Source organism: Palaemon carinicauda, chromosome 35 (assembly GCF_036898095.1).
Source record: "Palaemon carinicauda isolate YSFRI2023 chromosome 35, ASM3689809v2, whole genome shotgun sequence".
Taxonomy (NCBI): Eukaryota; Metazoa; Arthropoda; class Malacostraca; order Decapoda; family Palaemonidae; genus Palaemon; species Palaemon carinicauda.
Genome location: NC_090759.1, coordinates 72,803,543 through 72,830,493, shown reverse-complemented (window position 1 = coordinate 72,830,493; position 26,951 = coordinate 72,803,543). Strand labels below are relative to the sequence as shown.

The 26,951-nt window shown below is 36.2% G+C and overlaps 2 protein-coding genes across 3 annotated transcripts in view; one reads left to right on the top strand and one right to left on the bottom strand.

Annotated features, from left to right (window-relative positions):
- LOC137627880 (protein O-glucosyltransferase 2-like) overlaps positions 1-3,789 on the top strand; it is a 63,448-nt gene extending 59,659 nt beyond the window's left edge. Inside the window, exon 11 of the mRNA XM_068359315.1 lies at positions 3,654-3,789. The gene's annotated coding sequence lies outside the window, so the exon portion shown is untranslated. The remainder of the gene's footprint in view (positions 1-3,653) is intronic.
- On the bottom strand, positions 3,525-25,899 carry LOC137627879 (long-chain-fatty-acid--CoA ligase 6-like). 2 transcript variants are annotated; one of them, XM_068359312.1, is made up of 11 exons: positions 25,779-25,899; positions 22,506-22,775; positions 22,104-22,303; positions 16,056-16,199; positions 15,650-15,924; positions 14,902-15,052; positions 13,663-13,813; positions 13,390-13,517; positions 12,595-12,738; positions 12,250-12,423; positions 3,525-5,895 (listed from the first exon to the last, which is right to left on the bottom strand). In XM_068359312.1, exons 1-11 carry the CDS (start codon positions 25,843-25,845, stop codon positions 5,758-5,760), a joined length of 1,842 nt encoding a protein of 613 aa, XP_068215413.1. In that variant the 5' UTR covers positions 25,846-25,899; the 3' UTR covers positions 3,525-5,757. The 2 variants fall into 2 exon arrangements, with proteins under 2 accessions (XP_068215413.1, XP_068215414.1); XM_068359313.1 differs by lacking the exon at positions 25,779-25,899 and adding an exon at positions 25,290-25,390.
- Between the last annotated feature and the right edge of the window lie 1,052 nt (positions 25,900-26,951).

Sequence of the window (26,951 nt, the reverse complement as noted above, 5' to 3'; positions counted from 1 at the left end):
AGAATTTTCTTATATATACAGTACATATATTCAGTGCTTTTGACCCATTTGAAAATGTTGATAGTTACATTACATACTTATACTTTTGTAGCAAAGTATACACCTACTAATCGTATTTTTCCCTTATTGTGTGACAGCAAGGTGTTAAGTAAAGAATACAGTGCCAGGTTGTAAAGAGAAAATTCTTATGCGGTGTAATGAAAATGTAAGCTGTTAATTTACAGTTAGATATCAACAGATTACAATTTCTAGTAACTAAAGTTTGTGATTGCAAAATTCTTTTAACTTCACACCTTTACTCCTTTGTGTGTGAATGAAAGGGTGTAACTAGTATAAACTTTCTGTTTTATACTGCAAGTTAAATGTCACATCTGCAAACTTACAGTATGAATGGTAATGTGATAAGGTATATTTTATCTGATCTTGACAATGCTGTTTTATGTTCTTTGAATTTTTTTTTCTTTATTTCTGTACTCCTTTTAGTTTATTTGTTTACTAAATGGAAATTAATTTCTGGTATTTCTCCATAGATTTCATTAGCCTATTTTTAAATCATTTAGAGTTCTTGTTAAATACTGCTGATAGTGTGGTTTGTTTCATAATAGTTACTGTACATCGTTTTATTTGTACATGGTGTCAGTGACAAAGTGTAATGTGACGGAACGAGGTTTGCTGTGCAAGTACATAGAGAAAGTATCACCTTAATTCATAGTGTTCCTAGGAATGTCATGTTCTTTTACTACCTGTCATAGTTTTAGTCCCATATTTTTGGGGTTTATGCATATTTATTTTGCCTCCATGATAATTTTTTTGTTTCTTTTCAGCACCTATGTGAATGATATTGTTTATCCCGAGGAAATTATAATAAGTATTCTGTCATGTATTGAAAAATATTGCACTGTCGGATTTTTTTCTAAAGACAAAAACTGCATTACTAAGGACGTTTCAGACTTGCTATACTCACCAAGTCTTAAACCTGTCAGGGTTAGTAAGGATCAGATGTAAATAATCTTTTGCAGAAATCCTGCAAAACATTACCATAATTATCCCAGACTTCTGTATCATAGTGTTTTAACCTGTACATAGTGTAAGAGGACTGGAACATTTGAGACTGATCTCAGTTCTCATGCAATTCTTTGAATTCTGTCTCCAACATATGGTTTCATCATGTATCCCACATACTGTATGAGTTCCATTTTTGCTAGATTACACTAGGCTAGGCTTACCAAACAGCCATCATTTTCTTCTGACACGACTTCCACCTTCCCTCCCTCAGCGTTCATGAAAACTTGTGCTGTACTTCTATTTGTACAAAGCTTTGAGAAGAGGGTCTTGTAAAAAATAAGTACTGTAGTATATCAAGATGTGATTTTTTATTCGTTTAGTATTGATGTTTAGAGAAAATATTAGTACGACTTCAGAAATAAGTTTGTGTACCCACTGTGGTAAGCCCTCCATCCAACCAGCAATGTAGTAGTAGCCCTATTCAAGTGTTAATCAATGGTGTTTGTTGTGTCTGGGCGAGAATGGCGAAGAGGTCGCTGCTACTCAGAAAGTGCAAGGGAAGCTTTCTTCATAATTAAGAGGTGAAAATAAATATAGCACGAGTATGTACCAAAGGTTAATCCAAGATATCACTACAAAATAATAACATCAGAGAGAAGACGAAGCGTATTATCTAAAGTCAAGATTTTGATGTTTTGCTTCTCCAAGAGCAGTCACATTTGAAAGTGTGAACACATCATCTAAAGGAATGAGATTTTCCTATGCTTGAAGATCGGTCTACATAACTTATTCCATGCTGTGAGACCAGTCAACGACACAAGACTTTGCCACGCATTGAGACCTTCCTACTACCCATCCTTGTGTTGAGTTAAAGCAGCTAACTTCATAGGACTGCTCTAAATGATCTTGCGATAGTCAAGAAGCCATTCATCGCTTACACAAGATCATTGGCCAGACTTCTCACCAACAACAGGCCTTCACACAATCTGTCTACAAGCCTAGTGCCATGCTGTTACATTTTATCAAAAGCTAAATCGCTTAGTGCTTCTCCTTCCTGAGAGCACGGGAGCTAAGGGCACCATGGCCTCTGAGGCGTCAAACCTTCAATCTGTCCTCCCTTTGTCTTCAGAGTATCTCTCCAATTCTGTTATCGGTCCAGTTCATGATTACAGTACACTAAGAAGGATCTTCCTAAACTACATATAAAAACTTTTTCCCTTGTGTGACAAGAGGAGCCCCTGGACATCATTCATCCAAATTCCTGATTCTGGATCAGTGTAACCAGAGAACCATGAAACGGAGCCTACATTCTTCAAGGTACTTACACACTCGTGAATTCATCGACTCTTTACCTGATTGAAGAAGTTCCTGCCTCCCCAGACCCTCAACCTTCTGGATCAACATACTGTACTCAACCGATTAAACCAATGGAGTCTACCTGGATGACAGGGACCCCAGTGAAATGTTTCAAGAAAGAGTGCATGGCTTTGTCAACGCACAAGTTTGCTGTTTGTAGTCCAGTTCTTAAAGGGAGGAGTCTGCTAATTACAGACAACCTTTGCTGCCTGTTATCCACAGGTCTACAGGAGTATACCCATAGGTCTCTGAATACTTTATCTTTGGCCTGGTGATAGTTGCTCAACAGATCATATAGCAAACCTAACTCCTTCCCGGGACAAGAAACATCTCCATTAAGGTAGTAGTTGTGGCAGAAGTCTAAAATTAGAGGCAAGATTGACTGGCCCTTTTACCTCTTCTTTCTTCCCTTTTCTTGGGGTTCAGGCACTTATTTGCTGGACTGGACACTAGGAGTAGTATAAACCGCATGATTGAGCAACTTTCTGTTTTGTTTAGTATATCCTCCACATTGATATAAGTTGTTCCTTGACTAATTCCTTGTTCTGACCCAGTCTAACACATGCCTCATCCTCATGTTTAGAAGGTTATAAGGTTGAGAGGACCTAAGTGCTTTGACATTTCCCAGGAAAGTAAACCAGTCAGTTTGGTTATAGGAACTCCTTCCCTTGCAAGGGCTAAGGTTTGTGTTCATTTAGGAACAAATAAAATTTTTTAAAAATAACTAGTATTTTTCCTAATTACTGTATACAAACCTGAGTACTTTGATACTCTTCCTTCGCCACCAGTCCTAGGTTAAGGTCAAAGTGGCTCCTCAGTGGTCTGCTGGGTGGGCGGATCTTTCCCGTCACCCATCAGTAACTACCGTCACCTTGCTATAAATTTTGATAGCAGCAAAGTCCCAAATTTGCTGAAAGCATACTCCTATTAAAGGACTCAAGTTTGGAAAAATACAAATTACAATTTTTATTGATTTTTAAAAATTTTCTTATGTCAAATTTATCAAATTTATTCTTTATGTTAACTACCAGAATTCTAAAATTCTGTACAACTTCCAAGTAAGCATATTCTTAGTTTGTGGTAACTGCTCTTCATCTGTAAACTATTTTGCAAACTCAACAAATACCAAAGATGATTTGAAATAGGAATCTGAAAACAATATGAAGCATTAGAATTTTTATTTACATACTTGAAATCTAGAAATTTACACATACAAACCTACATGTAATGTGATGAGAGGTGTGCTCAGTGATGCAATAAAAATGAGTCATTTTAATACTTATCATCAGCAGAATGGATGGCTTGTCAAAAAATGTACATCTCCTGCACTTTCATCCACATCCTATGAAATTAAGGTGGTTTATGGGGATAATGCATTGGACACCTACAGTATGGCATTTTTTATAATCTTCAGGTATATACTCAAATAACCAGTTGTAAATGTTATGCAAAATTTCACAGAATGCAGAAGGCACACAGTGGAGATATGCAGTTTTTTGTACATATCTTGAATGGTTGCAAAAAAAATTAATGTAAAGAATATTGGTTGTAAGACTAATCGATAGGGATTTATGTGAACCTAGTTTGTATACATGTTTCAAAATCTAGTAGGGAAGCAGTTGTGAAAATATTTTATAAAGAGCACTGCATTAATCAGAAATGGTAACATTGTCAACATTGAATGTAATTTACCAACAAAGTCAATCGTACATTGAGACCTATAGCACTGTAAATCTAAATAGACTTGTTAACATTGAAAGGGAAACCAGAGTTCTCCATATCATAGTTAACTAGACCTGTACAATATACAAAATGAAAGCACTATACAAGAAATTAGAAATTATTTCCTATGATATGATACTTGTTTAGTCACTGATGAGTACATTGTGTGGAAGGTAGATGTCAGAAGCTCTGAATATTTCTTGAATAATTTAGCGGACTATGTTAGTGTGCTTCAACTTAATTTCTAACAACAACATTTTAACCAAGGCCATATGTGTCAGTATATAAAAAGAGTACATATATTTTACATACTTGTATTCTGAAATGACATACTTTGTTTCATACAACTTTTATACAGTATTTAAAATTCATTTCAGGATCTATATTGAAATTAAACATACTCTGTATATATCACATGGTATAACTTTCATAAGAGATACTTTTAACAAGCATGTGCTTTACTCCCTACGCAGATAATCCTCTCTATTCCTCAAACAAGACTGCGTTCATTTTACAAATGAACACAACCAAAAGAAACTCGACCAATATAATCCATAACAATGTATTTACAAGTAATTACATTAGGATGACTTCATTTATAATTACCCCAGCCCCCTAACACTGACAAGTGCTCATTTTGGTAACCCTCTCAAGAAGAAAGTTTTATGAAGACTTTACACAAGAACTCTGTGGACGTCACAAAGTATTTTTGTCAAAGTTCTGTACAACCGCAGCTTGAGCACCTAAGGCTCTAGGAAGAAGCCTCACATCCTGCCTCTCAGTCATGACTAGAACACAACCTAGCTAAAAGCCACCGTAACATAAGTACAGTATTGTCCAGAAATAACACTGGATAATTCTCCCATCTTTTTCTCTTGGTATTGTAATTTCTGTGGCATTTCACCTCGTTGAAATTGCCGTAGAATAAATCCATGCGTTCAGTAGCAGGTACCAAGAGTTATCTTCCTATTCAAAGTATCCTTTTCTTGTGATTTGACAGAATAATTAAGTTTTATCAATTTTGTGACCCCAAGGTTTATGTTTTTAATACTGTATTGAATGAAAACTTATAACGTAGATTTCCATTTATAACTTCTTTAATGTCTTGTTATATGAGTATTAATAATACATTAGTATGAATTATCTATCCCTAATAATGATCCCCAATTTGTCTGTAGGCTTTCCTACTATTTCCAGATAAGGTTACCCAGTAAGGTGCTTCCAGCTCTAGAAACAACAAAGGCCATCAAACTTAGAAGAAAAAAAATATATGTTCCTTATAAAACATAATCCAGTCTAACCATCACCAAATTCTAGGTAAAAATAGTATATAAATGTATTACAGAAACATCTATTAAGCTGTAAAGAAAAAAAATTCTTCAGCTGCTATACTGATATATATGTTGCACATTCTGATTATAAATCAAAATTTTTCTCAGTGATATCTGTATATATTTACTGTAAATCTTACGGTTATCAGATTCTATAGAACAATATACTGAAAAAAGAAACAATAGATGAATCACTCAATGCTCACTAAGTGGTTTTCTATTGTTTATGAGGCACAAGTCATACAGATCCCATGAGGTCCATTTCACACGCAGGTCAAGCACTGAACATTTTATAGTCAATTTCTCACTTGTAAGTGCGTTACGGCGCACAGCAAATGACTGTCTACGCTAATTTAGCGTACATGTCGTCGATTTGTGGAGTAAAGTACCTTTTCAGCTGAGGCCGCTTAGACTTCAGGGTAGGGGTCAAGAGTCCATTTTGGACACTGAAAAGATCTGGATGAAGATAAATATCCTTAACCTGAAAGATAAGAGTATATTGGTAAAGAAAGTTTACAATAATTAAGTCTTAAGCTAGAAAGAAACTGAATTTTATTGATAAAATTAGTTATTCCTATATACTCGCCTGATGTACAAATTGCTAGGCTCTCAAAACTCATAAATATTGGCACTTACCCATTAAACTAAAAAATGTCCCTTTTTCTTTCCATCCAATATACTTAGGACTAGTGAAATAATGAGACACTCTCGTGGCTAATAGCAATAACATGACCAGGGCAAGCTATATCGTTTTTGTCTTTCAAGTTTGAAGTTAGAACTATTCTCTAACCTTGTCCCCACGAGTTAGTTGGGGAATAAGGTGGGCATGTATATGAACATCTGGTGAGTATAGATATAACAAATTCTATTGTTAAAATTCTGTTAATTTCTATGAACCTCCCCTGATGTTCATGTGGCTGACTCTTCCATAGATCATTTATAATTTTTACATAAATTTAATTATTTCATTTATAATTTTCATATAAATTTAATTAATACCTTAAGTCACCTGCAATCTAGTTCTTGGTAACAAACTGCCTCAAATCAAAGATTTGAAAATTTAAAGTCCAGGTTGTTTTCCTTAAATTAAGGGTTTTGATGAAGTTAAAACTTATAATAGGGAAATGCTCAATGGTCTCCAAGGACTTTTTATCCTGTAAAAGCCCAGAACAGAGAATTCTACACAACATAAAATACCAAAGAAATATGGTCTAACCTTCTCTAGGGCCAGTGTTTTAACTTTCAAATTATGGACTCAGTTTGTATAAGAAAGATCCACCGGTTCAGACTATTGAACCAGTTACTGTACTCCAAAGACTAATACTAGAGCAAGGACAGAATCATTTACCATTAAGGACAGAGATCTACAACCAAACAAACATCCACTTCTTATGTGTATGAGTGAGAAGAACTTGCCTTATAAGGGAAAAACCAGAGAGGCTAAAGGCCTATCATGATGGCCTCTCCTCTTTTATCCGATTTTGCTTCTTAGGCGCCACAAACAAATGCCCTTATAAACACCCTGTGCCCAGATCAACCCATAAAGCTCAGAATGTGCTGAAATTGCATATTAAATAAAAATGCCAATGGATAAGCAGTTTTTCTCACATGGGTTTTAAATATGTACAAAGGATATCATTCTTGATAAGGGAAGTAAATAGAATATGGTTAGCCCATGTAAAAGACTTGTTGGTCTGGCTATTTTGAAACTGACTACTTTCTGAAGACTTGGATCACTGCAAATATAATTGCAGGGTAGACCCTAAAGGTTATCATAGCCCAGTTGTAAAGCTGCCATATAAAGAGGATGCCATTTCAGAAGAGGCTGGTTCTTTGTTTTTGGCCAAAAATAGGAAACCCAGAGTGAGAATTTGGAAACTGTCTGGAGTGATGGTGATAAACTCCTGTTCAACTCATAATGCTGCTAGTTCACCGACTCTTGTTCCCAAGGCAAATGCTATAACAAAATAGCTTTCTGGAGTAAGTAACTCTTAAGGGAATGAGGAATTATATAGTTTTACCAGAGACTCGAGCATTCTACTAGCACAGCTGTCCCTGAGAAGATCAGGAGGATATTCAAAGCTTTCGTAATCACACTCGGAGGAAACAAATCCTGGACCATCTGTTCCAGGCTTGGTTCAAGGGATCCTTAACCAATACAGAGCCAAACAATCCACAATCAGCGCTATATTTATAGCATACACTTGTACTTGCAGTTCTCTTTCATTGCAAACAGGATAATCTCTAGGATCTTTTGAAAGCAGCTCTGATTCAAGGTCCACTGTGTTCAGGGTTGTCTGAGAAAGCCTGAAAGGTGGTGGGGGGGGGGATAAATTCCTCTCCTGAAAGGGAGGATCACTGCATTGAGAATTATTGATTAGGATCCCCCTCTCCTCAGATGACAAACTGCTGCTTGGTTGTCGTCGGAAATCTTGTCATCAGTTCCAACACTTGAAATGCTGTAAACTGAAGGGACCATTTCCCAATCACATAGGTGTCCTCTAATTGACTTCCCAAACCCAACCAGGATGTATTTGTATGAAGGATCACTGATATCAAGGGAGGGACCAACGGGACCGACATAGGCCTTGGTCCTCGCCAAATGCCCTCTTAAGAATTCTATAGTAGCAACTAGGTAAGTGGAATCGATTATATAAAAACTATTTCTGAGCAGCTCTTATCCACACCAAATTATCTTTCAACCTATTCTTCAAAACTAGATTGATTATTGAAGCAAACTAAAGAAGGCCTAAGACTAACAGTTGCAATCTGGAGAAGAGACATGTAAAATTCTTTACTGAGATGCTTTTGACATACTCCAATGCAGGTCTAGCCACTAGAATACAGTATCCCTATTGGAACTACTCATTATTTTGTGAATTTGATCAGGAAACTTGATTTGTGTACCCGAGGCATAATTTTTGCATCTCTGCCCAGACAAGAAATTCTTCCAAATAGGCTTAGATGTGAACTCTATGCCAATGAAGGAATTTGATCACTGACTTTGTTAGTCTTGTGAACACCCTTGGGGAAATATTGAGGCCGAAACGCATCACTTTGAACCTTCATAAACTATTCCAAAGGCAAAACCCAAGGTAAGGTCAGAAATGAGGAGCAATAGTGACTTGCGAATATACCTCATTTAGATCTATAGCACAAATCCAGGCCTCTCAATGTAGTAATTAGCAAGCATATATGTTGAATGTGTCACATCTGATGTGTTTGTTAAAGAAAGATAAGTTGATGATCAATCTTCACTTTGGCAAGTCTTTCTTCGTTACACATAATAGTCTGTCCTGGAATTCTAGGAATTCACTTTTTTCTAAGCCTTGTTCTTTCAGCATTTTGCTGACAAAGGAGTCGAGTCTCAGGGTTTTGACTAGATAGAATTGGTGTTGTGGAGGAAATGTACCAATATCTTTGAATTTTACATTATTGAATGGAAGATCAAAGCTCCTGCATCAAAATGTTAGATTCACGCAAAAAAGCATATATTATGCCAGATTACCAAGGGAGTCCCACTAGATTTCCCTCTTCAACATCCATAGAAGCAGCAGCCCCACTAATTATCACCCGACACCAAACTCGGACGATTCTGGTCAAGAGTTATGATCCCCCTCTGGAGATTTCTTCTGACCCTGAAAATCCCCAGGCTGGGATGAAGAGGGAGTAGGCAGAATGCAGGAACTCTCAGAAATGGTAGACCCTTTGACAGGATCCCCAAAGAAGGACCAAATTGATGCCTCAGCTATCTTAGCAATAACTGAGGATCCACAATGGATGCAAGCTGATCGAAACCAGGAGGAACAGTGACTTACCTAGTGGTAACCTGAATTGAAGCTGACCTAGCAAGCTTGCCAAACCCAGGAGAACCACCCAAAGGTTGCCTCCCTGGGAAGAATGAAATCTCCTCTATTGACCCCCTTCAAGTCAGACTCAAAATCTATTACTTCAAAGGAGCCTGGTCCACCACAACCCACCTACTAAAGCCTCTTACTGACAAATGTAATGCTGCTAAGCAGATGAGTTCTTGGCATTCCTTATTGGGTAAATACTCGGAGAAATCCAGATCTTGGCAAATCCTTTCTCCCACATTGAAAGGAGAAAAATGGTACTTTCTCTTAAGCCTACCACCAATGGATAAGCAGAATGAATCCATTGTAAGCAAATTGGGCAATTTACAAGGTTCCAAGCTTTGCCTCAAGATGCAGAAGAGTTGAAATGATAGCTGGTTTATTACACCCACCTTGGCTGCATTTAACTTTGATTTCACTCATCTGTAATATTAGCACTTGGGTTTTATATATAAGAAAAAGAGGCTTGGATAAGGCTAACTTCTTTTAACTATGAAGCAGATAGTTGCCTTTACAATGAATCGAAGTTAAGTAAGGGAAAGAGGCCATAAGTAGGTCTTACTACTACTACTATGGCTGTCCATTGAGTTGATGACGACTAATTCTTCCTTAAATAACTATGGTAATGATGATAAAATTAGTCCTGCTTCCTTGAATAATAACTATGGTGATGATGATTAAATTGGTGTTGCTGTTGCTGATACCATTGTGTATGACTGTGCAGACCAATCCTAGAACCACAGACTCTACTGCACATCTGGCAGGTCCAGTTAGGGTTCAGTGGGGGCCTCCCATAGGATGATTTTGCCTTCGATCCCTGCTTTACTGTCTTGCTAGGTTTCATTCATCTTTTAGTCTTGTTACTTCGACACTGCACAACAAACGCCACAGTGGTCTGTAGGAAGCACTTACTTCAAGATCGTCTGGATTAATGTTGCATTTCTTAAGTGTTGCCTTTATATCATCTTTACATCTTTTCATTTGCTCCCAGGTTTCTACGTGAATTAGAGAGCTGTCCGTACAAGACCTGACTAGGGAGGCGGTGTTCTGGCATATGTACAGTATATTATGTCCAGTACATCTTGAATGTCTTTTTGCTAGTGTGGCCTCTATTCTGATGGATTTGGCACATTGTAATATTTCTGTATGCTAGACTTTTATCTATCTCTGTTATTCCAAGGATGCATTGTGAGCATTTAACATGGAAGGCTTCCATAGGTTTTGTGTGGCGACAATATAGTCCAGGATTCTGCACCATATATTAGGGTGGAGAGGCATACAGCCACATAAGCAGAGACTTTAGTATCTATCTTTAGGTTGTTGTTATCGAATACTCTGGATCGAAGGTTGTTAATGCTTGGTTGATTCGGGATATGATCTCTTCATTTATGTTGTGCTTCATGGAGAGCACACTGCCAAGAGAAATGAAACATTTGACTTGTTTGGTATTTCCTCCATTAATTTGGAATGTTAAAGGCTGTTTACTATTATTTCACTAAGCAATCACTTCTGTTTTATCAATATAAGTCCCATTGCTTGATAGATGGAGGAGATTTTCAAGACTGTGTTGGAGAGCCTCAGGAGTGTGGGCTACGATAAACGCAGTCATCAGCACATTGGGAGCTCTACAAGATGTGCTATTGTGGTTTTTGTTTCTACCTGCAGATGCCCAAGGTTAAAAAGACTACCATCCAAGTGAAAATTGAATTTTCAAACCGTCATCAAGATGCTGAATTTGATGGCTGAGAAGAGTGACTACTTTTAGAAAGATGTTGAAGATGACAGGAGCCAGGACGCATCCTTGTTTCACTCCAACTTCGACATTGAAGGGCTTAGATTTGCTCTTTTTGCTAACTACACTCTAGTCGAATTCCATGGCTAAAGAAAACCAATAGATAGGAAAAGGGAATTGCATATCTAATTAAACTCCTATTGTCTTTAAATAGAAAAAATAAAGATTTGAATAAGGCTAACTCGATTGAAACCAAAAAATATTAAGAAGGCTAACCCTCCATCGCCTAACATTCAAGTAGATAGTCGTCCCTTCAATGAATCGAACGGTAGGGAATGGAAGGCATAAATAGGTCATACTTTTCCATAACAACATAGTAGTCGAAACCCATGGCTTAATGCTGATGAGCAGGAAAAGAAATTGTATATCTAATGCAAAGTTCAAATTGAGTAGCACTCTCGTCCGTCCAATCCCTATTTCCAATAAATATGGGAAGTGGTAGGCTCTAATCACAGGGGAAATGATACATACAAACACTTCACTCCTGCCATAAGAAAACCTTGGGAGAGGGGACAAGGCAACTCCCCTCCAATCATGTTCTTACATTAACAAACAATCTATAAAATGGTGAAAATACAGCAAAGAACAGGCTAATGAAAATTTGCTGGTTATTAATTCTTCCCTTATTCTCTCTCCTACTGACAAGCATCACAAGACACCAAACTATTTCTCATTTAAAGGCTAGGGAACAAAAATAATTCCACATCATTGCCAAACTCCACTGGGGTTGGCTTACCCCAGCCATTTTATTGTCTCATTACTTTACTAGAGGTCTAAATATATTGGAAGGAAAGAAAACAGAAAATATTTTAGTTTTAGGGGATAAATGTTAATATAACAGCTTCAAAAGAGCAGCACTATGAACATCAAGAGATGTTCACAAAAATAACACTTTTGCAATGTTTTGCGATTAAAACAAAATCAGAAATAGTACCTAGCCTCTAGCAACTATTTTATAATACAAGTATGTTATAACATGGTAGTGTTATTGTGAACAAAAACAATTTACTGTAGAAAAGATAAGACTTTTTAAAATACTGTAATATGGCACTTTATTACTATGCTATCTATAGGAAAGATAAGCTTTTTAAAATACTGTAATATTTCATTATAACATATCTCCCTCATTTTGATTCCCGAGAAAGAAAAGGTTGAATATATCTTGAATATGAAGCAATCTCAAACTTACCTGTTCGAAAGATTTCAATCCAGCTTCTTTACCAAGGTTTGTTATATCATCCATAATAAGCTGTTTTACATGAGGGTTAGCGCAGAGGACTGATAACGTTCCTGGGATCTCCTGCTCTCTCGCCCAGTCCTTCACAGCTTCAACGTCCGGTACAATGATGGCAACTACACAGGACTGCAAAAAGTATTCCAGTAAATAAAATTGTTTCCTGCATTAAGAATCCGATTATATAGTAATCATGTGATTAACTATATTAAATGAACATTTTGTGAGTTTATTAAACTATGAACATCATGCAAACTGCAAAGATAATTTACATATACAGAACTAAAAACCCTTACTGACCTTCAAACTTTCACCATGGACAAACACTTGAGCAACATATGGCGATCTGACATAAATATTTTCCACCTTTTCAGGAGCAATATATTCTCCCTGTGATAACTTGAAGATGTGCTTTTTACGGTCAATGATTTTTAACGTTCCAGTCTGTAAAAAAGAGAAATATTAACCACTAAACTGACAACAGGAAGTTTGAAACACAGGGCCATGCAAACTTGCTGCCGCTTGAAGAGAAAGTATACCGTAATTTGCACGTGCAGGAACAAAGCACACTTATTTAGCACATTACTTAAATGCCATTCATCATGGCCCAGTTTCTATTAATTATACATCACTAACAATATACTGAAGCATGTTTTTTTTTTTTTTTTTGCATTGCCACATTTTACTTTAAGAAAAATAGTCAAATTTAAAAAAAATTTCCTCTATATTGCTATAAACTTTTCAAAAATATTTAATTTACTAAATTAGACTGATTTACTCTACTATGTTAGAACAAATCCTTTGAACCATCTTTAGGAATTGCAGATCAACTGAGGTAAATCAAATAATTTATAAATGAAATGAAAACCTCTAGGATAAACACTAGTTCTTGAAGGGTTAAATGTAAGGTTTGAAGATACCTCTAAGCTTCACTTTTCACTATTGATGGAAATGAGGGTAAATATTTACAAAGCATTTATTGTGATACCTCAATTAGGTTATATTCAGAGGTTTCATCCAGTTTCTTACTACTATCAAAACTATCCTTATTCAAATTTTTTCACATTATACAATGAAAGAAATTTCAGAACTTACAGGAAGCCACTGTCCTATGTCTCCAGTGTGAAGCCAGCCTCCGGCATCAACAGTTTCTCGAGTCTTTTCAGGATCCTTGAAGTATCCTTTGAAAACATTTGAGCCTTTTATGCATACTTCACCCTGACCTGTAGAAAAATAAATGCATCTTTGTCATTTGGAAGTTAGGTATACCAGTTTGTCAGCAAGCTAAACATTATGTTGATTAAAATAATGGGGAAGTAAGTTGAAAATATAATTCAGGTACTTTTAAGGAGACCTATTTTGACTCACCCTGTGCAGCAAAATAACCCATATCTGGAACATCAACGAGTTTTATAGCATTGCATGCAATCGGTGGTCCCACATGGTCGGGTCTGTAGTCACCCTGGATGGTTAGTGTTGCGGGAGCTCCACATTCTGTTTGACCGTAACCTTCGACAATCTGAAAAAGAATCTTATAAAATACCCCCAAAAATGTCAGTCTTAACCCTTTTACCCCCAGGCTATTTGGAAATTTCCAACCCTTAACCCCCAGGGGGTTATTTTTTTCCCTACATTTTGCAGTATATTTTTTTTAAATTGCTCAAACAGCCTTAATTTTTGTCATAGAGAGGTCAGAACGGTCTCATTCTCTTGGAAAATGCCTGAATTTTCTCAAAAAATTATCAAAAATATGAAAAAAAAAATTTTTATAGCATTTTTGTGCAAGGACGTACCGGTACGTCCATGGGAGTAAAGGGATGGCTTTTGTGAAACGTACCAATACGTCCTTTGGGGGAAAAAGGGTTAACCTACACTATTTCATATATCGCTTCGTATGCAATTAATTATGCATGTGACCTGTACACAGTATACATTACACTGTGAAGTTAGAAGAAACACCGATAATCAATGAGGGATACTGTATTTATTGAATATTATTGTAAACTTCCTACAGTATAAAGCAAATTTCAGGTAAATCAAGTCAAAAATTTTTACAAAATGATCCATCACTACAAATTGTTTACTGTACGTCCATACTGAACGTTCACATAAATTCTCTAAAATAGTTGGGGTAGTTTTATGGCAAAATAGATAGTGAAACCTACTGATGTATTTATGAATAAAATTTTTGTCATTAAGTCACAGTTGCAGATAATTCTGGTTAGAGGGAAATTACTTTGTAAAACAATACACCATGAAAAAAGTGATGACACTTTTACTTTATGTTCACTATCAGAAGTACACAGATCCTTCCATCGTAGGCAATGGTGACATGAATTAAATTCTTACTGCTTTGGTTAAGAAGCTTTGAATGAATGAATTATATCATGTTTCAAGGTGAAGTTTTATAGCTTTCATCAGTAGCTTTGCCGTATACGACTACTGTGCAGTTGTTTGGAATGTACCATATATGCTAAAGCTTGATTAGTATATGCTACATATGTGTTTGATGCAAGACCACCAATACGAAGGTTGAAAACCACCTCAAATCATAAAAAGATTTTAAATGAGTATGAATGCAACAGTTACTGTACTGCTAATACTTACAACACATCCTAAAGCAACTCTCATGAAAGTGAGAACGTTTCCTGCTAGAGGTGCTGAGCCCACAACCAATAATCTTAGTCGACCACCCATTCCATCTTGCACTTTCTTGAACACTAATTTGTCCCAAATTGTGTTTCTTCTTACAATGCCCCTGAAATAATACAAATTACATAGTATTTTACAAACATGTTTAGCTGTTGCAAATAAACACTACAATACAAATTACTTTCACCTTGACTCAAGAGAGAAAACTTTGACACGTTTTACACTGTGATGATGTTTCAACTTAGTACATAAAGCGCACAACATTTCTAGATATTTTCAAATGATTTCCAGAGATTCAATTTTATTATATATAACATTTTTTTTTTCAAGACTGCTGTACAGTACTTGCTTTTTCAGTATATAGGTATTTTGTTGTTGGGTCATCAATATAATTCTTATAATAAAGTATTCTAAATTAATGTAAGCCTTACAATTTGAACATTCAAGTAAAGTATACTGAACGATATAAAAAGATCGACAAAAGACTAAGTTTAAAAAGGCATCTATTAAAATACATTACTGTATCACTGTACTGTATATGAATCAAAACTTCCTTCAAATAAATGCTATGAAGAATATACCTTCATACTGAGAAATAAAATTCAATTACCAACACCAATGAAAATAATCACCTAAAAACTACTGTAAAGTACTAAAGTTGCAAATTTATTATACTAAATTAGAAATTCTATTGCTACCATACCTTTCTATATCTGATCTTTTGCTTGAGACGGCCATTTTCAACATTAGCTTCTTTACTGCGGAACCATTCACAGCAGTGGTCACTTTGTCATAAACGCGATTTAAGAGACGTGGGACGGACGGGGTAATGGTTGGCCTCAAGGCCTTATAGTCATCTGCTAAATTACGAATGTCGCCACTAAAGAACCCTACAGCACCACCAGCTATATAAACTGACACCTCACAACATCTCTCCAGCATATGCGCAAGTGGCAAAAATGACAGCATAACATCACTCTGAAAAGAAAAACGACCTAGAATGAATATTCAAATATTTTAAATGTAAATAGATGCTACTTACAAAATAATAACGCATTGAAATTACTTTATTGGAGGATATAAATACAATTGACAAATCCATACAGTACCTTGTGTGGTTTGTGTTCAGCGAGCTGTAAGAGCGTGGCAGAAACGTCGGCAACAATATTTTCGTGGGTAAGCATCACTCCCTTTGGATTACCAGTTGTTCCTGATGTGTAACAGATAGTACTCAAGTCTTCTGGTTGAGGAGGCTGAAAGAATTAATACAGGACAAGTTAAGAAAAATCAATACATCATAAGCATAACAATTTGTTCTTTATTTCATTTACTGCGCTATCATAATATAAAATTATCTTTAATGCTAGATATTAGTTAGATAATTTAGATTTATTGATTTTAAAGGAAATGCTGAACAGACTATTTCCCACAAAACTTTCCTAGTTTTACATTAAGTAATTCAATTAAATTAGGTTATAGCATTCATGGGCTACCCTGCATTGAAATAAATTTCAGTATGGTGAACTAGTTACGCATGGTTATTAATTGCCGTAATATATTAATGGTAGCCAAATATCAAATTTATATTTCAAAAAATGTGATCCATAAAAGTGCTATAATTTCTTTATCAGTATATTGACAAATTTATATGGTTATGCTATGAGCATTACAATGTACAGGGTAGAGTACTATGCAAGAAAAAAATAATAATAAAAATCAGTATCTCCTAAACTTCTAAAATACTTTGGGGTCAAGATTTTCGACAAGTAACAAAATCATATACGTAAAAATACACTTGAAATTTATTATACAGGAATCCATTATTTAAAAAATTTAAGTTTTCTGTTTTTACCTATTTACTGTACAGTAATTAATTTTGAAATGTGCGAATGGTATGTTTTACGGAGAATACAAATGGTTGAATACTTTTGAATATATTCAAAATTGTCAGCATTTTCCTAATTTATTTCTACATTGAGTGCCCTCACTGGTATCAATGTCTTGCCTTTGGCCTAAATTCTGGTCTTGAAATCTTTTTTTATTTATCTTTCAACTTTTATGATTTTCCTTCAAAATATATTCTTTTGTACTTTCACTTAATAATAAAAACTACAAATAAATAAACAAGTTTTTTTTTTGCATTTGAGCTCATGGCTGTGAGCAAAGTCACTCCAATATCAAATACACGTTACAATCTTCAACCTCAATCCACAAACACTTGCCAAACTTTTGAAGCTAGCAATCTGATAAGCAGCTTTTCATATTGGCTCAGAGCCCACAAATACATAACTTGATAAGCAGCTTATCAAGTACTGAAAACAACATGACCAGACTGTAAAAAATAACTTTACCGTGCAAAGTTTGAACTCCAGAATGACTACCAGTCAAATGAGACTTCCCATCTAAACTTCCAAGCCATGCCCCCTAATTATTCTGGTTTCCACAAAGGAAAATAATTTTATTCTAATTCACCTAGTTCAAACAAAATAAAATTATATTGATGTCTGAAAAGTTGAGGATTAATTAAAATAAACTATGTTATTAAGACTACTGTAGTGTGAATGACAACAAATGCTACAATTAATTCCCCATTATGTAAGTACTGTACCTGTATAAACAAATTTTAAAATTTGTATTTTTCCTAGCATTACAAATCCCAGTCTTATAAAAATAGGGATCATGTCTTCAGCTGCCCTGGAGCAGCCATGGTATTGTAAGCAAGGAAGTTGGTAGCACGAAGGGGAAGCACCGCTGATCCACCACCTGTCATGAAATAGCCTCTTTTGTCTTTAAGGCTAGGGCTGAGGAGGGGGGGGGGATTTAATCCAAATTACTCGGGTTCGTATAGCTAGGAAATACATTACTTTTACAATGGGTTTTGTTCCTACCCTTACACAAATCTTTAGATTAGAGAGAGTCAATTACTGGTGGGAGCAAGTCCCCCTACAACGAAACTGGACAGTTCGTCCTTCCTCGTCTTGTAAGGGAGCAAGGAAGGTGGCTTACACAACCTCACACAGCCAATTATAGAAATCTAGACGCTGCTAGGGCCTTAGCCAGTGCGTACTGGCTTAAAAGGAAGCCAATACTAGGACATGAAAACCTATCTTCATGACAAGAAGATGGCTTTGGCAGTATCAAACCAGGCACATCGAAAGAAATGTCCAGTAAGACACCGATGTATCCTCCCCCTTGCCAGGAGTAGAAAGTTACTTTTTGGGAGATGCAGTCTGCAAGAAAAGTACCCAGTACTGTAACTCACCAGCATCAAACGTCCAACCAGCATGTGATAGTTGCGGCTGGTGCATCCCCTTGAGAGGGGAACATGAAAGAGGTAGAAGAGCCTGTTATTCTACCTCTCCTTGAAACATATGCAAAATGTGTGACCCTAGCAGGATGCATACCAAATCCTGTAAGGAAGCTGGGAGTGTTACAGAACTACTGAGTAGCCACCTCAGGACCCCAAGGAAAGGGGTCGAAGGATCTGTGGGTAATGTCTTTAGGTACAGAGAGGCAAATGTGATCCTACATCTTCAGACCTAACCTTTGGCTAAAAGTATGTCAAAATATAAACCGAAAGTGCTAGTTCTTCCTTGAGATGGGAGAGGTATCCAGTGACTAAAGTCACATCTGTAAGCAGGCAGCCTCACCAAGTCAGAATGAACAGCATTTGGACACTTCCTTCTGGCTCCTGCTGGGGAAATGAGAAGGCTGTAATGCTCGCATGTGAGGTGTTAAGTCGTCCTCAAATAGCACTGCAGTACCCCAATGTGACACCAGACATTTCTGTGCCAACTTGCACATAGTGGCAGGACTGGCTCCGAAACTTGTGTTTGAGATAGACTAGTAGTGGGTCTTCATAACAATCTGTCAGATGACAAAGTCGACAGTCCCTCAAAAATTTAAAATGAAGAGCCTGAAACTTCTACTCTTTTGCCAAAGTAGAAAAGTTTGACAGTCTTAAGAAAAATCTCCTGGGAAGCCCTCCTCAAGTAGGCAAAAGGACTATGCGCCAGTGCCCTGAGGACGAGGACCGTCTCAGGATCTTAGTTCCAGAATAAGTAGTAGTGCTTGAAACCTCCTTCAAGCATGGACTAATCCTCCATAAGGTGGGATCCAGGCAACATCGAGGAGCCTCTACTTCACCAATTCTTGACAAGGGAAGAAGAGACAGGCTTGAGGGAAAGACCATAAAATTCCCTTTTAAGGTTAGCAGGAGGTGGGAGTTGTGCCCTGAGGATTATAACCATCCCACCCAAGGAACCAAGTCCAAGGGTAGGCAACACTGCCTTCTGAGGAGGGACAAACTCTACCGAGAAGATTCTTCGCAAATTGCAGGTAAGAAAGTCCTGGATTAGCTGAAAAGTACTATGACCACAAATACACATTCTCTCTACATCCCCCCATTTTAGTCTCTCTCTTTCTCCGGATCTACCCGAGACCTGGCAGAACGGGACACTATTCAACTTTGAAGAGGGAGGGCGGGGCACACCAGAGAATCCCATGAAAGGGACCAGAGAGGTGGGCGAACACTTTCCACTCTACCTGGATGGTGTGGGTACTTGATTCCTTGAGGGAATGTTACCTATTGTCAGTATGTCAAAAGTATCTGCCATAATGGTCTCACAATCGACCTGAAGAGTCCTTTTTCACTATCGGGCAGGCAAGTACAGGTGACACTTGGTACGAATCGGGTAATTCCGTCCTGATGCCGGGATATTATTATTATTATTATTACTCTTATTATTATTATTATTATTATTATTATTATTATTATTATTATTATTACTACAAGCTAAGCTATAACCCTATTTGGAAAAGCAAGATGCTATGAGCCTAGGGGCTCCAACAGGGAAAAATAGCCCTGTGCGGAAAAGAAATATGGAAATGAATAAACTATAAAAGAAGAATTGTTTGATAATCTCAGGGCTGTCAGGTGTTTGAGGACAGACGAGAATGTGGGAAAAATAGGCTAGAATATTCAATGCATGTACATAGCAAAGAAAAAATTAGCCGTAATCAGAGAGAGGGACCCAATGTAGTACTGTCTGGCAGTCAATGGACCCAAAATCTGCGAGTTATGGTCCGAATTATCCTCTTCTTGATCGAAAGAGGTAGAACACTCCAAAGGAGGGGGGGAGGGGGGGGCGCTGCTTACAGTAACTCCCTCGCATGAAACTTTTAATCACAAATAAATATAAATAAAGATCTGACCATCAAAAGAGCAGTGTGACAGTACATTTGTACCCCTTGAGACCAAAGACAAAAGTGGCTATTCTATGACAGGAGGGTGGGCAGAGCTTCCCCTTAGTACTACCTGTCATTAACCAATGACCTGGCCATTCCTGCAGTGAAATTACGAACATTGTAAAGTACCGTACATGATACAATATTGTATAATTTAATACCACTACACTACAGTATATTTACAAATCTGTTTCCCTACAGAAACTTGGTTTTTCTCAACAGTAAAGGCGCAGTCACACAAGCGAAATTCGGGTGGGCTTATTCTGATTTTGTCGTTGACATCAAGTCGTATTCAGGTTGTCACCCACGTTTTTCTTCATGGTCTGGTTGAGGTCGTCAAAGCATAAACAAACCATCTCAGCGGTGACTATGCCTAATAACACAAAGTACTTGTGGATTGGGCTTGTATGTGTTTGATGATGTTGCATAGAATAAGAAGAAAAAAAATAAGTCTGGGTTTAGCTCTGGTTAACACGATGTGAAAAGGAAAGCATATATTATAGATTAGCGAAGGGACTGAGCTGGGAAGACGAGGTAACCATGAAGAATTGGATTAGACTGACAAAAGAAAAGTTCAATCATCTATTCAGGAAAGTTTTCCCCGAATCGTATGGTGATTTTTTCTTTTTTTTTTTTTTTCTTTTGAGACCTGTTTCCATGAAACTATCATGCTTATGATCCCATAGGCTTCTTCCGATTACTTGAAATTTGTGCTCAAGATTTAAACAAATGGTAAAGTCAACGGTATCGAAGGGTTGAATTCGATCCGTAACATTTTCAAAATTCGTGACAACTGCACCAACAAGTCATCAAAACACGAAAAGTCACCATCAAATAAAAAGTCAAAATTTCGCAAGTGTGACAGCACCTTAACACAGTATTTCTATACCTGTGTACCTACTTATTCTGGTTCAAGTACTATGTTAATTTTTTGTTAAGTATACATAAAAGTATCTGACATGGTACTCTGAAATTTGAGTCACAATTATTATTATTATTATTATTATTTGCTAAGCTACAACCCAAGTTGGAAAAGCAGGATGCTATAAGCCCAGGGGCACACAAAGGGAAAATAGCTCGGTGAGGAAAGGAAACGAAAAAAATAAAATATTTTAAGAGCAACAACATTAAAATAAATATCGCCTATATAAACTATGAAAAGTTTAACAAAACAAGAGGAAGAGAATTAAGATAGAATAGTGTGCCCAAGTGCACCCTCAAACATGAGAACTCTAACCCAAGACAGTGGAAGACCATGGTACAGAGGCTATGGCACTACCCAAGATTAGAGAACAATGGTTTGATTTTAGAGTGTCTTCTCCTAGAAGAGCTGCTTACCATAGCTCAAGAGTCTCTTCTACCCTTACAAAGAGGAAAGTGGCCACTGAACAATTACAGTGCAGTAAGTAAAATTGTTTGGTAATCTTAGTGTTGTCAGGGATATGAGGCAGAGGACAATATGCTAGACTATTCGGTGTGTGTGTGTGTGTGTGTGTGTGTGTGTAGGCAAAAGGAAAATGAACCGTAACCAGAGAGAAGGATCCAATATACTACTGTCTAGCCAGTCAAAAGACCCCATAACTCTCTAGCGGTAGTATCTCAAAGGGTGGCTGGTGCCCAGGCCAACCTACTATCTCTTACAGTAGAGCAAAGTGATTTCACAAGACCTGACACATTTCTTATAAAAATATGCATCGGAAACTGGGAAATAAAGTAAAGGTGGGCAGCTTTGCTATTTACAATGAACAGTGCAATGTTCTTTTTCAAATGTAGTCTCTAGAGGGCTTAAATATGTGGAATGTTATTATTATGATAGGATGATCAATTTCCTAGGTAAGTGTTTAGAATCAATAACTGTCTAAGGGTCAAGGGAAGAACAAAATAAAACAACCTCAGTAAGAAATACATACCAACTCAGGAATATCACTTGCTGCCCCTAGAGATTCAATCTCCTCGAAGAATTTTATTGTAATTCCAAGTGCTCTTGCTCTTTCTGCTGTCTCTGGGGTGACATCCTTAATGGCTATAAGTAACTTGAGACACTTAGGAGGTGACTGAAGTAACTGGCTCATCTTTCTGTCATCTTGGCAAACCACTGTTGTAATAGAAGCTGTGGAAAGGAAATGATAGAACAATGAATAAGCGGAAAACTTCTTTTGTACAGCAAAACTGAATGTTGTATTATAAATAAAATATGGTTCAAAATTGAGACATCCAACATACAGTTATACATATTTTTCTTCACTGTACCCTTCTTACATCAGGTTAAGATCCCTAAAATAATAAGACACTTCAAGAGCTTAAATGCTTACCTTGGTTTATGATGAAATTGCAGGCTTCTGGTCCCAGAGTGTCGTAAAGAGGGACAATGACCATTGACTGGCAATACAATCCCTGTTCTGTTAATATCCATTCTGGGCAATTCTGGCTATAGATGCCAACAAAGGTTTCAGGGCCAGGTTTAAGGTCCGACGCTACAAGGCCAGCTCCAAAGTTCTTGGCTCTCAAAAGGGCTTCGTTATAATGTAACCATGTGTACGGTTTTCCTGGTCCCTCACGAGATCCTAAACATGGACCGTTATCTGTAAAGAAATTAAACGATTAAATTTTGTGAGGTAATATAAATTTTTTCTTATAAAGCAAGAGGGTAAAGTTAGTAAGCATTCTGATACTTGTATAGTATTATCTTCATGTAATAAGAGTTTGTAAATTTTTTGTTGTCTGTTAATACTTCAAATGATTTTCATTGTCAATTTTTGGTCTTTTTTGAAATCCTAAGTGAATGTAATGTATGAACAATCTCATATTTTCCGATACCTTCCTTCATCTACCTCATGATGTCATCTTAGGAACAATACTGTATACGTATGATTTATCAGTTTCCAATATTTTCAAACTAAACCCACTTTTCATGATGTGAAAAATAAATTCCATAATTCCTTAATCATAAGTTAGTCATGCAAAGACCAGTCTGTAAAATATTGTTACTAATTCAGTAAGAACTGCATTAAGCTACAACATTTCTAAAAGATCACTGATTTTAGTAATAACTTTTATGATGGAATACCTGACCTACTAAAAGCTATGTGGCATTTTCCAATAGACCACAACTAAGTTGATGGGAGATGTAATGGTTACATTAAAATTCTTAAGGGAAAACATTATCTTTGAAAAACGTGTTGTCACCTATGTGACATACCCCATATTTGAAGGTACTGTACTGTATACAGTATACAGTACTGTAGTCTCAAAGCAGCTATTACTGAAGAAGTGCTTTAAATGTCAAATATGCTTTCTCTCACAGGTTTTTAATTGTGATATTTTGATGAACTGTGACATAAATTGCCATGTCAAGGGTTCCCACTGAAATTCAAGAGTACAATGCTGTAACGATGGCGTTATAATGCAAAACCTTCGTTGCAGGATCAGGTTACGTTGCAGGGATATCGAGAGGCAATAACCCCTAGACAGAAAAGAATAAAGTACAGCATACATCCAAAATAAAGGAGGTCCTCAGGTTAAGACAATCTCAAGTTACGACGATTCGCCATTACAAATAGGCTCCCATAAGGTACTTAACAATATCATCGTAACTCAATTTCAAGTTACGATGTTTGAATCATTAATACGTCAAACTACTTGCCAATTTGGAGAGCAGCAAACATCGTCGCCTGGCTGCAGAGTAGTAGGCTATGTTACATGTCAATTTAGCATTATTTCACCATCTTTGTTTACTATTTTTTTTTTTATATATTTTTGTGCCTTTTATTGTTGTGTATCATTTCTGGAAAGCATGAGAGAGACTTCTCATGGCAGTGTATCCAAAAACACAAAAACCACTACCATGGAACAAAGTAGGCATAGTGCAACAAAACAAAAATGGGGAATAATGGTACGGAATCGTAATACTTATTATCTAATAGTACTGTACTGTACTTAATGTAAGAACTCTGCTCTATAGAGTATATACAGGTAAATGTATTACTGTATTACAATTATTGCAAGCTAAGCTACAACCCTAGTTGAAGAAGCAGGATGCTATAATCCCAAGGGCTCCAACAGGGAAGAATAGGCCACTGAGGTAAGGTAATAAATAAACTAAAAAGAGCAGTAATGACCAATTAAAACAAAATATTTTAGGAACAGTATCAACATTAAAACAAATCTTTCATATACAAACTGTAAAAAGAGACATCTCAGCCTGTTCAATATGAAAAAACATTTGCTGGAAGTTTGAACTTTATAAATGGAGGTTGTTTGCTCTCCTTTTTAAAAGTATTTTGAACATATTGGTTACATTACAGCATGCTATGTATATAAAATCCAAATTACGACAAAAATTGACTGACGACGCATCGTAAGAACGGATCTCATCCGTAACCCAAGAACCTCCTCTAGCAATAGTTTATTGTTTCACAATGATGTATGGGACCCTGTGCCAGGTTAGGTTGGGGTTCCAGTAGGCTCATGTCCATGTGTACGTTTAGGTACAGGTTTGTAAGCATCCCTGTATTTCACTTTTTGATTTATTGCTGCAACTCTAAAATCAAAGTTGGGTGGGTGGGGGGGGGTCCAAATGGCCCCCTTCTGGGTTACAACAATGAAATCAAAGTAAACGGGGGGGGGGGGCTCCCAATGGCCCATTATAGGTAACAACACTAAAATTCCCGATCTAAAGCTAGACAGAGACCAGAAGTGGTTGACCAAGATTTAATAACTCAAATATATGTTAAATTCATTATAAAAACATAATCAACCTTGATATTTCTACTGATTTACATGCTTGAAAGTACCCTAGGCCTATTGCATTGACTAGCATAGCCTACCAAGGTAAGGAACATCATGACAAAATACGGTTTCCTTTATTAGTTCCTTTCCACTGAGTAATAATTTATTGGGAACTACTTTGACATAACGGAAATGTTACACGTGACCAATGTTAAATATCTTTAACATTTTTTTATGTTTTGCATTGTATTTTGATACACATCTCTTCTCTCACATTTGAATTTCACGTTTATGGCCTTTTTTTGTAGTCTTCTCAAACTTTGCATTTTCACTTATGAGACATTTGTAGGCTTAATTCAATTCCGTACCTTTATAAATTCAAATGAAGTTTGATCAACGGCTCCTTTCAATTTTACTGCCTTTCTATGTCACTATATTTAAGAAAGTTTAACTTGCATGTCAACAAACAAATAGAATAAACGGAAAGGAAATATATAATTAAAGATGTAACGAAGTTGCCAATTGTTTACAGTAAACAGTTGAGCATCAACTAATTCCGTCAGGGTGTGTGGGATTAGCAATATGACTGAATAATGATAATTAATAATTGGGAATTAGTATCAACGCAACTAAATGATGACTAAATTAATTATATTTTATATATATATATATATATATATATATATATATATATATATATATATATATATATATATATAAATGCAAAAGAACCACTGGGAAAAAGAAATAGAAAATATAAGATTAGCTCCTGACTTAATCTTATCATCTCTATTTTATTTCCCTGTGATTCTCTTACACACACACACACACACACACACACACACACAGTCACTCACTTGATTCTTTAACGCCTCTTCGAAAGATATCATAAAGTGTGCGGGTGTCCTCGTACAGAAATCTCATGAATTTTCCCTCGCGGGCTTCCTTCGTCAGCCTGGAGACTCGGATGATCTCTGATCCCTGGGGAGAGAAAAAAAAATGAAACGTTAATATGTGATTTTTATGCTATTTTAGTTGGTCGTTAAAGAAATACAAATTGTAAGATGAACACAATAGATACAGTATAGCTAATAACTATGAATAGATATGGTTTTATATATATATATATATATATATATATATATATATATATATATATATATATATATATATATATATATATATATATATATACATACACACAACAAATGCAGCCTTTTCTAGTCCACTGCAAGACAAAGGACTCAGATATGTGTTGGTAATTTTCATCACCACGCTGAGTCCGATCGCTTCACAGCAAACCAACCTAGTATGGATGGCCCTAAACTTTGCTGATCATGGTAATATACAAACCTTTTCACCACGTTAAGGTATCCCCACTCAGAAATGGATTATATATATATATATATATATATATATATATATATATATATATATATATATATATATATATATATATATATATATATATACATAAATATATATATATATATATATATATATATATATATATATATATATATATATATATATATACATATATATATATATATATATACACACACACACAATTTGTTCCCTGTAGCACCAATGAGTATTTAACTCGTATGAAACATAAGCAGGTATATATACAGTATATATACGAACATTCTATGTAAAATAAGTCACATTGTCTTCAAACGCACAATTGAAAAGGTATGTTTATGCCTTGCCAGTATTTAGATCAAGGTCTGAAGGTCACCCAAGACCGGTGTGTTGTGCTACGCAGATGTTTAAGAATCTGAGATGTAAGAATTATATGGAGTTTTAGGTCAGACGTTATTTATAGACATAGACTCATTTTTTATTATAGGTTAAGACTTCATCATGAAAACATTATTATCCTTTTATTATTATCAATTAAAATAAAACAATAACAATTATATTTCAATTATTGCAATTTCAATAAATGTAACAACTATTCCTCGTGGCTAATACAGTGGTAATATGTTCGCCTTGCATTCGCATGGCAGCAGATCTATCCCAGAACG